Here is a 15,193-nt window from a genome sequence, read left to right as displayed (position 1 = left end):
GTGGTGGAGTATCTGTTTGGCTTGCAGGTGGTCTCAGGTTCAATCCCAAGCATCACTGGTTAAGAGGATCAGGCCATGTCATCTCTGGTTAAGAAAATAAGGATATGTTAAAAACTTCTTCATGAGACCCTGAAGATTTGTTGCCAGTCTGAATGGACAATAGAGACACTGATGGACTAATGGTCTGATTCAGTATAAGGCAATTTCATGTGGTTATTTGTATTCAAATTCCATAGAACTGAGCAACAGTTTCCCAGCACCACATTCTGAAATCAGCCAGTCAAGTAAGAGTGAAACCAGTGAAGCATGGCACCTCACATGCCCAACCCAGCTAGCATCTCCAGAAGGATTCCATGGTCAAGGATACTAAAAGCTACCAGGAGGTCTTGGAGAATCAGTGGATGCACTCATCCATCACTCTCCTGGCAAAGATAATCAGTCAGGGGGATCAAAACTGTTTCTGTCCAAACCCAGGTTTGAATCTGGGCTGGAATGGATCTAGAAAATCTGTCTCTCTCAAGGCTGCCTAAAACTGCATAGCTACCACCTTCTTGAGTATTAATCTGTCAAGTCATGTTGCACAGCAGTTCAGAGACCACATTATGTCCCATTCAATGGAAAGGAAAGAAGGTAATCCCAGTTTTCTCATCCAGCATTTGAATGGACTGCCATTCCCCTAATATTAGCATGGGGTTGTGAATGATGTTTAAGCATCCAATACGGCATTACCCAACAGAGTTTATAGTACCCGCTATTTTATGACTAGGGAAGCCTCAACAGCTGCTCAGTTCGGGTCCCCTGGACAGACAATACAGAGAGTGGCTAGGGTGGAAGTCAGGGACCAACAAAAGATATATTGGACACTGAGAAGACTTTACATATAGTGATTTGACTCAGCTACCGGGTTTTTGTTTTGTAACTGATATCCCCTCTTATCTGTGGCCACTCCATCATCCTTTGGACTCACTGTAGGGTCAGATGCTCATTTTTCTACCAAAAAGCCCTGTGCAAAACAATGGTGATGTCAGGCATAATATGTGGCATAATATGCAAATGAGTTCCTGCTGAACTTTTTTGTAGAAAAAGTGCCCCTGCCACAATGATGTCACTTGGAAGTGATGTCATCATGCTGGGGACATTGCATGACAATGCTCTGGTTTTGAAGCTAATAAAATCCATAGAGTTTTTGCCCAAAATCTAGAGCATCACACATGATGCCAGCAACACATTGATGTCATTTCTGGTTATGTCATCACATCCTGTGTGCAAAGCACACACAGAAGAAGGCTCCCGGAGAGGCTACCAGATCCTCCCACCAAGAGAAAGGTAAGACCTAGCAACCCTAATTTTTAGCATCTCTGTATCAATCTTGTTTTTAATTGTCAATTGTTACATTGTGTAATACATTATCATTTTTAAGTTTGTAATACTCAACTTTCTGAGTACCCATGGAAACAGGTTATGTTCATTTTACATTGGAATGAGAAATGTCACAGTATCATTAAGCTTTTTGCACTTTTTACATAGTTCAGATTTCAGTTCTTCTCATTCAATGCTGTAATAATGATATAAGTCTCTTTCATGCCTAACTTTTTAAAATAATTTTATTTTCTTTAGTGGCTTTGTTAGATTTTTGGATTTTAAATATTTGACATATTTTGTATGATTAATTTTAATAAGCAGGCAAAATATTCAAGTGACCCAACTCTTAAGTAGTAGCTTGGCATCTTGAAATTATCCCTAGAGTAAACTTCATTTTAAAAAAAAGGTTTTGTAGATATAGAAAGTGTGATTTATGTTACATTCCTGGTGAATAAGTCTGAAATCCTTGAAGGGAAGTGTCTACTACATGGTTGTTGTTGCTTCTGCTGCTCAAAGAAAAACCTGCATTGGGTTGTTTGTTGCTTTAATTTAAAAGTCCTGTAATTCCTAAATATAGTTTTTTAAAAAGTCTTAAGTAAAAATCTGGCTATGACTTAGTGTAGTTAGTAGATTTACTTATACACATGTCATGCCTGGGCATGCTCCAAAGCAGGGCTGTAGTCAGGATTTTAAAAGTTGGGGGGGGGGGGCTTTTTGCAAAGTTGGAGGGCACCCTTTCCCATCCACTGTGGGGCTTATCACTTCTCAGAAGTTTTCTGTGGTAGGGGCAAAAGCTAGAGGCTCCGAAAGTGGCCAACTTGAGGCAGCCAACCTTAAAGCTTTGGAGTCATGAAAGGACTGCACCTTGCATTCAAGCGGGGGGGGGGGGGAGGTCCTTCCACCTCCCTCTCCTCCATCCTAGCACTTTGCAGCCAGCAGCTCCATCCATTCTCCCTCCCCATCCCATCTCACATGGCTTTCTCTGCCTCCCACTCCCTCCTCTCCACCTGCAGCTTTTGCTGCTGCAGTGCACTGTGTCCTGCTGGTCTCACCTCCAAGACAGCTTCTGGAGCACCTCAGCGTCCTTCTTCACCACCTCTCTCAGAGCTTACAGGCGCAGCGGAAGCGTGCTGGGCCCATAACCCTGTGGATGCGCCTATGCTTAGTGAGGGTGGTCTTTAGTGACGCAAAGAATGAAGGCTTGCACACAGCAGTGTTAAAACCACTATATACAATTTATTTACACCTCCACTCTCCAAACCGACAGAATGCTCCGCTGCACCTCCACCATACATATCCCACACACAGTAAGTGTCTTTGTACATTTATACACAAGGTCCACCCAGGTAACCAATCAGTTTGCTGCTGAGTCATGCTGACATTGCCCAGGCTGATGCAATCTGGCAACCAGCCACCTTCTGTCACTTAGATGATCTACCTGGCAGTTCTGTTACTTTCACTTTCCCAGCATGTGCATAGAAACTGCTTGGCTTCTGAATATACTGACACTCTCCTGGCTCTGGATGCCACTGGTGATGCTTTATCAGCGCAGCCATGGCAAAAAGAAAAAAAGAAAAAAGCAGGCTGCGCCCCAGAGAGCCCCCTGGAAGTTCCCCCACAGCCGCTCTCCCTGTGGCTATGGGCTTGCTCCAAAGGATGGTGAAGTTACCTTTACCTGGGGTCCAATAACCAGTAAAGGGCCTCTTGCAAATGATGACTTTACCACTATTCTCACTTTTCATAAAGCACCTGGGAATGTGAAAGGCAGTGTGCATGCCTTGTTTCCTCTATGTTTGGGGTCCCACTGAGGATACCTTGAGGCCTCCCAAAAGCTTGAACCTGCATTGGCACCCAGGAACAGATTTGGTTTGGCTTTATAAAACACTTATGTATCTAAATGTGCTTTTAGATTCCTAAACAATGTTAAGTCAAAGATCCTAGTTCTTGCAAATGATAATAGCAATATGCAATTATTTTGCATCTTATCTGCTGAAGAATTCCTGAAGATCTTTTAGATGCTTAATTGTTGCCAACTGACAAACAAGTGGTAAGAAGAAAACATTTGGAAAGCAAAACTTCTAGCAGAAAAAAAATTGTTACAAAAAGAATAACATTGTGTTCATAGGAATTCTATAAGTCTTAAGTGCTCTTTGGTTTGTCTTTCCAAATATATAAATTTGTATCATCTAAACTAAAGGCAATAATAACAGTGCAAGCATAAAATATAAATACATATTGATGCAGTCCACACAACATACTCCCTTTGTGAGAAAAGCAGGGATGGTCTTTAAAGTTGAACACTATGCATCCCTCTATCAAATCAATGTTATTTGTGTTTCGTACGGTATGTTCTTTTTACTGTCATTAATATCTTTAGAGCCCACAGAAAATCATAGAACTGAGATTCTTTCTCATTTATTTAGGATACTGAAAATCCAACTCAAGAATCTGGAAAAGCCTTTATGATGGTGTCATAGGCAGGAGGTGGTGTTTGTGTTGAGTGGCAGACACGAAGGCTGTTATTGGACCAGTGGAATTCAGGACGACTTAGGCTGTTGGTGGTGCTCCTAGTAAGAGTTGTGGTGGTACTGGTGGGTACCAGTGTAATCAGCTGACTGTCAGTTTCTACAGGAAGTGGAGGAGACTGAAGAAAAGGATGAAATGTGGAAGCCCGGAAACTTGATTTTCTTGGAAATGAGTTGGCCTGGTCTAAGGAAGCTTGCCTTTGGAAGGTAAGGCTGGCCAAACTGAGGTTGCTGCGGCGTTCACAACTGCTGTTCCGATAAAATCCAGGCCTGCTAGCACCTCCATGGGATGCTCTACAACGCCGGCTAGAGGATGAGGTGCTCCACTGGGAAATATGTGCACTAGCTCTACGACTAGATAGGCAAGTTAACAAAGCCCAGATTGTTCCTCCAATTAAAAGTCCAATGGCCATAGAAACTGTAAATGCTATGATTATTTGATCTAAAATGAAAAAGAACAGTGTGATTAGTTATTATGCCCCAAATGATATCTCTATACAAACACAAAGATACTTTTTTTCTACAGTAGAGCTTACATTTTACAGTAATGCATTGAAGCTGAAATCTACATTTATAGATTGCTCTCAAAGTAGTATTTATCACAGTGCACCACTTGAAGTTTGTTCTACTTTGTTATTTTTTATGTACTGGAATCTTTTTTTTAAAGTTGCATCTGTTTCATTTTTTACTGCAGAGTTACGTCCACACATCATTGGATGGTACAGTATTACTCTATCAAGTCAAGTTAGCCTTTATTGGCATAAAGTATTATTCTATAACTGTTAATTGCAACTGGATTTTCCTGTGTGGACAAGCCAAGCCAAACAAATGATTGCAATAATGCAATGATAGCACAACTTTCAATGAGGTGTGGATATAGCCAAAGTTGCCAATATGAAATGGATTTTCTAGTAAACATTCATGGATTAAAATGCATCACACTTTTCACTGGTGAACAGCATCACGATTCCCTAGGATTCTCACTGCAGCTGTGATGTGAAATGGCTTTTCCATTGACCTTGTACACAAATGACTGTTTAGCACTGGCAAATGATATTTCCTGCACAAATCAACTTTGTAGGAATTCAGAACTAACAGTGTAGGATATTAAACTGTTCTGCTGAACAGACACCTGGGATGAGGAAACTTCCTTTTTTTCCTGAATAACGTTTGAAGTAAATTTTGGTTCATCCTCCCTGGAATCTCAAGGGAAGCCAAAGGAGTTTTTGTCAGATTTGGTATTGGCAAAATTTCAGGGTAGAGTGTGGGGGTAGGTTACACGTCCTTGGTCCAATGCAGCAATTATATAATATTTCGCTCAGTTGTAAATATACATGGCTGTTTATATACAGCAGTTTAAAAAAATCCAAACTACTGAAAAGAGAACAGGAAAGTTTCACAGACAATTTAACAAATTTAAGAGAATGGTGAACCTTCCACTTCTAGCTACCAATTCACTTCATGGAAAAGAGCTACAGAACGTGTTCAGACTAAGTTGGATATTTCATGAAGAAATTATTTGCTTAATCCTTTTGAATTAATTTGTATTTCCTACTTATTTCTTTTCCAAACAATTCTAATTCTATATCTATATAATTCTATATATCATTGACTATATACGTATCTGCATTTCTTGAGAAAGAATCAGCCAATTCCCTGCACTGCTACAAAAAAAGTTATGTGTATTATGTTCACATGTATGTATGTAAGTGCTGTCAAGCTGTAAACAATATATGGTGACCCCAGCAAGGCGCTCTTTTTGTATTTATGTGTGTGCGTGTGTGTGTGTGTGTGAGAGAGAACACACCTGGAAGTTTTGGCATCCTTTGGTGACTGACCCCTACTAGGGGCATTGAGGCTATTCAGAGAGGTGGCTGAATAAACCCTGCCCCTGCCTCCAGCTCAAGTATTCCAAGGAGGTCTCCCATTCAAAGACTTGCCAGAGTTGACCCTGCTTAGCTTACATGATCTGACAAGGTCAGGCTTGCCTGGGCTATCCAGGTCAGGGCTCCAACAAAAGGCGTTGAGGGCAACTGACAAGCAGAGGTAGTCTGGCATGGCCTTCCTCTGAAGAGTGTTCCTTGGTGGCCTCTAATCTAAATACTGACCCTGCTTAGCTGCCAAGATCTGACAAGACTGGGCTACACCATGCCACCTTCACTCCCATTATTTTCACAGCATACTTGCAAATCATGATACTCAGCATTGTTGCTAAAAATGTCTCTTTAGCATCAGCTAGGATACCAGCTTTTATTACCAGTTTCAGTCCTGAGCCCTTAACAACAGCTAGATGTCCACACATTAGCAGGAGACAATACTCCTCTATCCAAGCCATGGAAATTTCACCTGCTGATTCCATCATTCCAATGCACAGAAACATGCAGGCCAGGCAGTAACCCTAGTACAAATAGTACATACTGCATTTATATCCTGCTTTTCTTTCATCATAGATCACTAGATGATGTACACCTGATCCCAAGGTGGTCTCCAATCCAGGGACCAACCAGATTCAGACCTGCTGATTTTCAGCTGCATCATTTGACTTCCAGACCGTGCACTGAATAAGGATGTAGAAGAGGGATCCCATGGAGGTACTTCCTGAAAATCTTATTTATACACAAATAATTGGGGTAGGATACTGGTGTTATCTAAGGACACTTGATAAAGTGCACCTTGCTAAAGCTAAGCAGGTCTGAGTCTGATCAGATAGCAAGATTCAAGTCCAACAGCATCTTAGAGACCAACAAGATTTTGGGAGTAGATGCTTTCAAGAGTCAAAGATCCCTTCATCAGATGAACTCAAATCTAGCTCTTCTACTTCATACCAGTACAGCCACCCTCCTGAGTCTTGTTTGTTTCTGAACAAAAGACTTCCTGGCAACCCTGAATATGTTGCATGATGGAAGAAAAGCAAAATGGGAATATAACAAACAGACTATGTACATATTGTAGTCCCAAGTGGTGGTATACCCTTGCAATGTACTAATCACTGAGGTACTTTTAACTGAAATGGCCTTGGATGAAATGGTACTTCCCCATAATTTCAATGATGCTCAAGAGAAACCATGTTATTGAAACCTTCTGAATAGTTTCAAAAGAATGGTTAGAAAAACAGCAAGGTTAGATAATGGGTGCATCCATATACATCAAAGAGTGCTTTATGAGAAGTCATTCTAGTACTGAATGATAGAGAAGTAGTGCGTAGCTGAGTTTTAAACAGTAGGAGGTCAACATGCAATAGAGCATATAATAATCATACAGTGCCAGAAGACAATTAGCCAGGAAAGAAAGTACGATAACATCACAAAGGGCTGATTGTCTCTCCTAAGAAAATGGTGCCACATTTCAACAGACTTTGATTTATGACCTGCACTAAGATTCATAATTTAATTAGGTGGATGTTCCAGTTTCCTGCAGTTGTTGAGCAGCCACTATTTTACACAGCCACTGGCAAGCACAATGCCTGATATGGAGCCAAGTGACTTCAGGTGTTCCTTTGTAAAAGGAAATTCAACAGAAGCAGCAATTAACAAAATATCATGCAATAACATTTGCAAAATACATTAGAAATTTGATCAACACAGTCTTTGCAGATCACCCTGTTTTAGGCATGGCTTTGTGACTGGTGAAGACAGAGAGAGCGTGGGGGAAATATGGCTGAAAAGGAAAGCTGTGCACTGGGGGGGATTACATCATAATTTCCATTTCCCGTCATATATGAATCAAGATTTCCAGCACATTTGTAACAATTCTGATTTCTGCACTTTAGCACAAATTACTGACAGTCCAGTATTCCTTTTTAAAGGGTATAAGAACAAAGTTGTGTGCCAGTAGTGCCATAATTCACATTTTGTATTTGAACTCCTGTTACTATTTCTTGTATCATCAAAAGCAAACGCAAGAAGACCCGAAGTTAACTGAAAATAAATGTAATTGATATACTTCTAAATAAAAATGCACAGGATTGGATTGCCTGTGGAAAAATTGTAGAAAACTCATAAATTGCCCCATGAAGACTGCTTTCTAACTAAAAAAAAGAAGAAGAAGAAGCCTTCTCTGTACATTTGTGCCCATTTACCTTAATAGGAGTGTTGAACTGTAAATGAGCATTCTCCTCTCTCACATTGTTATCCCTCCTTCCTCCAGGAAGCTCCTTGGTGATTCCCCAACATAGTGGGGAACAATACCACCCAATTATTTATTTCCTGGTGCCCACCTCCCTCTTCCATCTTTTCCCAAAGTAAAGAACCAATCCTGGTCTTCTTGCACTTCACTGGAATAGAAGGTGCTTCAGAGAAATCTGGGAAACATCACCTTTGTTCCTGTGGGGAATACCCATTTTGAAACATAGGAGGCTTGGTGGCTTCAAACCTCCAAACATTTTGCAATACCTCCCAACTTTTTATTGTTTTACCCAGACCTTGTGAAGCCTTTTTGTGATAGTCCCTCCCTATAACAGCTAAATTGTGGTGACAAACACTACCTTTCACAAAATTTAAAAGTACTCAACAGGCAGGGCTGGCCCTAGACTGTCTGGCACCCTAGGCAAGACTAACTTCTGCCCCCCCCCACTGATAACATCACCGAGTCACATGGGGGGTACCCAATTCAATGTCCCCAGAAGTCCGGAACCCTAGGCAATCACCTAGTTTGCCTAGTGGCAGAGCCGGCCCGATCAACAGGTGAAATAAGGTTGGGGATCCTTACAATAGACCGTACTGATGCTAGTATTTAGGATGATCAGCCCCTGATGTCTATGGTCTTTATTCCTCTTATGCCATCATGGTAGATCAATACATGCTTTAATTCCAGCATATGCCCTGAAACAATTAGGTGTTCCAGATGGCTAGGAAAACAATGGTCTGGACTTTAACAAATAGCTTAGTATTTAGAAAACAAGGGGTTAAACTTTTCATGGCATTAATACAATCAAGATCAGTTTGCTAATATCTGCAAATGTTCTAGGTGGGGTTGCAGTCCCTCTAGAGCAGGGGTCCTCAAACTACGGCCCGTGGGCCAGAGGCGGCCCGCTGAGAACGTTTATGCGGCCCGCCGGGTTATGGCAAAATCAGACTGGAAGTGACGTTCGACCTAAACTCGCGTTAGCAACGCACACTTCCGGCACTGGGCTGAGGCGGCGGAGACAGAGTGCGAGGTGATACCGAGGTGAGGTGAGTTCCCAGGCTGGGGTGTGTGGTGTGGGGAAGGGAGAGAGATGCAGAAGACGGAGAACTGACGGCCCGCGGCCTTGTACAGTAACGGCAGTCCGGCCCTCCAACAGTCTGAGGGACAGTGAACTGGCCCCCTATTTAAAAAGTTTGAGGACCCCTGCTCTAGAGTATCAGGTTCACAGCTTGGGGGTGCTGCTGGGCCCAAGTGTCCTGTTGAATGAGCAAATGACAAAAGTAGACAGGGGTGGCTTTCACCAGCTTCAGCTGGTGAGCCCCCTGCAGCTTTTCCTGGGGGGAGGGGGAGAGAGAGATCTTGCCATTATAATACATGCCCTGGTAACATCTAAATTTAACTACTGTAATCCTTTCCATGTAGGACTGCCCTTGAAAAGTGTTTGGAAGTTGCAGCTGGTACAGAATGCAGTAGCCAGAATGCTGATAGGAGTGGGTCATAGGGACTATATCACTTCTATCCTGTTCTATCTTCAATGACTTCCAATCAGCTCCTGGGCCCAATTCAAAGTATTGACCTTAAAGCCGTATACAGCTTGTGACAAACATATTGTAAGGTTTTCCTACTCACATGTAAACCTACCTATTCACTGCAGTCATCATCTGGAACCCTTTTTTCAGTACTTTTACTATCTAAGCCTAGATAACTATCAGCCTAAGAAAAACCCTTCTAGGCTGTGGCAAATTACAGAATTCTCTCCCCAGAAAGAGTTGTCTGCCCCTTCTATCACTGTCCTCCACCTGGAAGTGAAGACTTATCTGTTTCCTGTTTTTGTGTTTGTTTAATTGCTTGTGTTGTTTAGTTGTTTTTATAATACATATATTTTTTAAAAAGTGTATTTTCTACAGTCTGAAAGAATAAATAACTACAGTTTAAAAACTGCTACAGTTTAAAAACTAAGACTTCTATTTTTTAGCTTAATTAATCTACATTCTTAATTGGGTGTCAGCTTTCAACAGTATGTCAGCATATAGAGAACTGAGTAGTTTCTCCTCTAGCCCACCTGCGGAATTTTTGAAGCCAGCTACACTCAGCATCACCTAACCTAGTCAAGTCTACCATACATTCTGCATGGGAGGGGCCATATTGTCTGAAGCACCTCTTTTTAAAGTATGAAAGAGCTGTGAGAAACCTGCATGTTAAATGATTTTGATTGGCTGTCATAATACATATTGCTTTACAGATCATTGCTTTATAGATCATTTTGATTTACTGTCATAATACATATTTCTTTATAGATCATTGTGAGTTTTAAACTACCAGAAGAAGACTGCGAAGCTCTTTATTATTCCAGTTTATCCAGTAGGGGGTTGTGTCTTTGCCATGTTTGTGTGTGTGTGTTATAGCAACCCTGTGGAGTTTTCAGGGAGAGCCAGTTTGGTGTAGTGGTTAAGTGTGCGGACTCTTATCTGGGAGAACCGGGTTTGATTCCCCACTCCTCCACTTGCACCTGCTAGCATGGCCTTAGGTCAGCCATAGCTCTAGCAGAGGTTGTCCTTGAAAGGGCAGCTGCTGTGAGAGCCCTCTCCAGCCCCACCCACCTCACAGCGTGTCTGTTGTGGGGGAGGAAGGGAAAGCAGATTGTGAGCCACTCTGAGACTCTTCGGATATAAATCCAATATCTTCTTCTTCTTCAAGACAAGAGTCTTCAGAGATGGTTTGCCATTGCCTGCTTCTGACCCTGGACTCCTCTGGAGGTCTCCCATCCAAATACTAACTAGGGCCAACCCTGCTTAACTTCCAAAATCTGACAAGTGTGGGAAGACTACTGCCTTCATCCCTGCTTGAGGGCTTCCCAGAGACTCTGATCCAGCTTAGATGACTGTATATATGTTCTTGAATTCTTATTGTATTGAAGAGCAAAGACAGTGTGTTTTTTTCCCCTTTTATAAAGGCCTATACTTATTAAGGGAAATTCTGAGCAAACATATTGTTTCCTTGCAGATTTATTTTCCTGATGATTGTCACGTTTGTAATATAGTGACAAAATTAAAATTATTAGTCAAATAAAAACTTTTCATACATGAACAGGACTGCATTCTGTAGCTGAGATGACCTTTGCATGTGTTGCCTGTTTATATTTGTAGAAAATATGGACATGTGTGCCGAATCAGACTATTAAGGGAGAATACTCTATCAGACCATTAATGGTAATGGTCCTCCACCAACCCAGTTCTATTCATGCCGTTGACAAGTCCTCATTGCATTTTGCTGTTTGTGTATATCAGGGGTGGGGAACCCTTTTTCTGCCAAGGGCCATATGGATACTTATAACAACATTTGTGGGTCATAAAAAATTATCAACTTAAAAAACAATGCTCCGCCAATGGAGAATGATTCAGGCCAGCAAAATTTATGCAAATAATTGTTTTTCTATTTGAAGTTATGTGGGGAGAGCCTAATCTGGCACACACACATACACACACACCCAGCCCACCGCCCTAGGCAAATGCATAGGTCGAGGGCTTTTTTTTTAGAAAAAGCCCAGCAGGAACTCAGTAGCATATTAGACCACATCTCCTAATATTAGCATATTAGGTCACACATTCATTTGCATATTAGGCCATACCATCTGGGATAATCAAGTGCAAATTGAACTGTGACAGTAACTTTTCCAGGCCCTGCAGCAATTCTGATCGGTCAGCCAGGCCCCAGGGAGGCTGCCACACAGTACATCTGGGCCCTATGATCCCTGCCTGGCCCTGGGGAGGCTGCTGCACAGTGAAGCTGGGCCCCACAATCCTCGCTGGCCACCCAGGCCCCAGGGAGGCTGCCACATGGCTCAATTCGACCCAGCAATCCCCAAGGGCCACACCAAGTGTCTTTGAAGGCTGCATACAGCCCTTGGGACGGAGGTTCCCCACCCCTGGTGTATATGGAAGTCTGATCCTAAATCAGAGCTCTAGTCCTCATAGATTAATTACTATGAAGCAAGTTTCCTACACCTGGAACAAATCTTGTTGGTTTCATGCTGGATTGAACTTTTAAGGTATATAGCAGTAAAACATATGCTGAAAATGGCCTTGTATGCTCCCTATGTAACCTAGATTTCTTGTGGGAATCCTCCCCCACCACCCCGTCCCCAAAACTTATGCAATGAAGATTAGGGTTGCCAAGTCCAATTCAAGAAATAGCAGGGGACTTTGGGGGTGGAGCCAGGAGAAGTTGAGGGTGGAGCCAGGAGCAAGGTTGCGACAAGCATAACTGAACTCTGAAGGGAGTTCTGGCCATCACATTTAAAGGGACCGCACACCTTTTAAATGCCTTCCTTCCATAGGAAACAATGAAGGATAGGGGCACCTTCTTTTGGGGCACACAGAATTGAACCCCCTGGTCCAATCTTTTTGAAACTTAGAGGGTATTTTGGGGAGAGGCACCAGATGCTACGCTGCGAATTTGGGGCCTCTACCTCAAAAGACAGCCCCCCCAGAGCCCCAGATACCCGCGGACCCATTCTTCATTATTTCCTATAGGAATGCATCTCCATAGGGAACAACAGGGTGCCCAGCAGACCTCCCTCCCCTCCCCCCGCTTTCTGATGACCTGAAGCGGGGGGAGGGCCTCCAATCCGGGGGATCCCCCGCCCCCACCTGGGGATTGGCAACCCTAATGAAGATGCTCTGTTTATTCCAAAGATCACCCATCATGGGGCATGTTCACTCTGAACTACTGCATTTGTCAAACAGGTAGCTTACTGGCCAGTCTTCATATTCATGTGTTCATTGAGGGCAACACAAAAACTCTGTTTCAGGAACACTCAATGGCACTTTTGTGCCTCCCAGATTCATGAAAGCTGTTTTCTGCTTATGACCTTGGCACATGGGGAGAAGCAGTTTCAGCCTCCCCTCTGCCTGCTATTTTCTTGTCCTCAAATGCCCTGTGGAGCTCACTGTGGGCTCTGTTGCAAAAATCACATTACTTACATGGCTGCATGTAATTTTGACAATGGAATGAAAAGTGACAGATTGAGGGTGTAGAAATGGTATGGAGGAATGGTGAACCTTCTTGTCTCACTCTGTAGCAACAACTAAGCAGAAAAAGCCTGGCGTGTTAATAGAAAACACAAATCTCCCATCCCATGATCTCATGGCCCTAATACGGCATCATGGCTGCTGCTGCCACTTTTGATTCCCAAACAAGCTCCCATGTTTTATGTGTTCATAAAAGAAAGCAATTTCATTTAATCTCCCTTGGGTGTAGTTCAGTCTAGGAGTGATAGATAATCTGTGGGTTTTAAGTGCGTCTGTACCACTAAAGAAGGGATGCCAGAAATCCACAAAAAAGTGGCCCAGATCCAAAATAGATGCTGCCACACTCTAGTTGATTGTAGAAGGGAAGAGAGGGAGCAGCCAGTACCGCATAAAGAAAACAATGGCTTTAGGTGTTTTGACTTTTAGAGGAAAAGGGCAAATATGGCTTCCCCTTCCCAAGCAGTATGTTGCTGATCCAGCTCTTAATGCTGCCAAGCAGGAGCGTAGCCAGGATTTCTTGTTAGGGGGCTTTTAAAAACGTTAAGGGGCATTCAATTTTTTAAAAGCCCCCCAGCCTAAAAAGGTGGGGCCAGTAGGTCAGGTCTTCATGCTTCTAGCAGTTGGCAGCTGTGAGAAGCAGGAAGACCCCCTGGTCACCATCTCTCACTCTTCCATCCTGCTTGGCTGAGCAGGAGGGGAGAGAGAGGCAGGGCCAACAGGCCAAGTCGTCATGATTCTCACAGCTGGTGGCCGTGAGAAGGTTGAAAACCCACCACCTCTCACTCTTCTGTCCTGCTTGGCTGAGCAAAAGGGGAGAGAGAGGCAGGGCTGACAAGCCAGATCTTCCTGCTTTTGCAGCCAGCCAGCTGCAAGAGCATGACAACCTGCCACAGCCACCTCTCATCTTTCTGTCCTGCTCCACTGGGTTGGCCCTGAGTTGGGGTGATGCCTCCAGAGCCCCCCATAGCTATGGGCCTGCTGCCAAGGGTTGTCAGCCCCCAGGAGCTAGCTGGAGATCTCCTGGGGTTACAACAGATATCCAGATGACAGAGATCTGTTCACCTGGAGAAAACAGCCACTTTGGAAGATTGATTCTATAGCATTATACCTCATTGAAATCTCTCCCCACCCCAAACTCCACTGTCCTCAGGCTCCACCCGCAAAATCTCCAGATATTTCCCAACCTGAAGCTGGCAACCTCTCCTGCCCCCTGCAGTGAACAGCTGAAACAATCAGATCACTTAACAGTGAGGAAGATATACTTGATATTTGAAAAGAAAGGGAAGCCCCAGTTTGAGAGCCAGTGCAGTGTATCAATAAGCAGTGCTAGTCTTAGACTTCAGAAATCTAGCTTTAAATCTACCTCAGCTACAAAAAGCCACTTGGCAACTTCAACTGATCCCGACTAAGTTGGCAAATTTCCATTGATTTCCCCTTCCCACTGTAGACTAATTCCAATTCCAATTTTGAGCATATAGAATGAAATTTAGCTGTCATAATGAAAGAGCAACAGTAAAATATTTGGTAATACGCCTGTTATAAGAAGCATAACTATGAAAGTTCAGAACTGCAGAAAAAGATTTTGTTAATTGGTAACCCAACTGTAAAACAGAGAGAATTCAGACAGAATGTAGTATTTTTTAAAACATCTCTGTTTCATATTTTTGAAAAGAACATGCTAAAAGTACTTACTCCAGAAATTGGGTGGCCATGGGCTCTCAGAGGTAGTGCTGTTATTGATAGCCATAACATTCAAAATAATAAAAGTATTAAAACTGGGATTCCACAGCAGAGCACTTGGTTTCTGGCTTGATTAGAGATTTGACTTGGAAAAAATGCCCTTACACATTCCCTCACATTGTTTTGTTAGCATGAAAGGAAATCAGTGTGTCACATTTCCTGCTTTTATACTCAAATTAGCAACTCTTTGCTTTATCTTGGCTTGCCACATGGTTCCTGAGTTAGGGGAACAATTTCCTCTCGTCATTTCCCTGGCTAGACAGTGAATTGACCAAGAACAATACCCCATCCCCTTGTGTTCTGCTTGTTGTTGGATCCAACTCATCACTAAGGGGAAGGAGAAGAATTCCTGTCCCTTCCTCAGAGAGTTTCTATGCATGAAAGGCCTTACCCTGCATTCCTGAAAAAGCA

At 42.9% G+C, this 15,193-nt stretch overlaps 1 protein-coding gene across 1 annotated transcript; it reads right to left on the bottom strand.

The window, feature by feature from the left end:
• Window positions 1-3,318: 3,318 nt before the first annotated feature.
• On the bottom strand, window positions 3,319-14,910 carry MYCT1 (MYC target 1). Its single transcript, XM_060258974.1, has 2 exons — window positions 14,735-14,910; window positions 3,319-4,329 (listed from the first exon to the last, which is right to left on the bottom strand). The coding sequence occupies exons 1-2, from the start codon at window positions 14,787-14,789 to the stop codon at window positions 3,803-3,805; spliced, it is 582 nt and encodes a 193-aa protein (XP_060114957.1). The 5' UTR covers window positions 14,790-14,910; the 3' UTR covers window positions 3,319-3,802.
• Window positions 14,911-15,193: the final 283 nt, after the last annotated feature.

This window comes from Heteronotia binoei, chromosome 1, assembly GCF_032191835.1.
Source record: "Heteronotia binoei isolate CCM8104 ecotype False Entrance Well chromosome 1, APGP_CSIRO_Hbin_v1, whole genome shotgun sequence".
NCBI lineage: Eukaryota > Metazoa > Chordata > Lepidosauria > Squamata > Gekkonidae > Heteronotia > Heteronotia binoei.
The sequence above is the reverse complement of the archived record's forward strand: the minus strand, read 5'-3'. Positions and strand labels throughout refer to the sequence as shown.

Excerpts from the sequence above, each read along its gene's own strand:
- MYCT1 (XM_060258974.1), bottom strand. The coding sequence starts at position 14,789 with ATGGCTATCAATAACAGCACTACCTCTGAGAGCCCATGGCCACCCAAT. Across the intron at positions 4,330-14,734 it reads ATGGCCACCCAATTTCTGGA|ATCAAATAATCATAGCATTT; the intron begins GTAAGTACTTTT and ends TTTTCATTTTAG.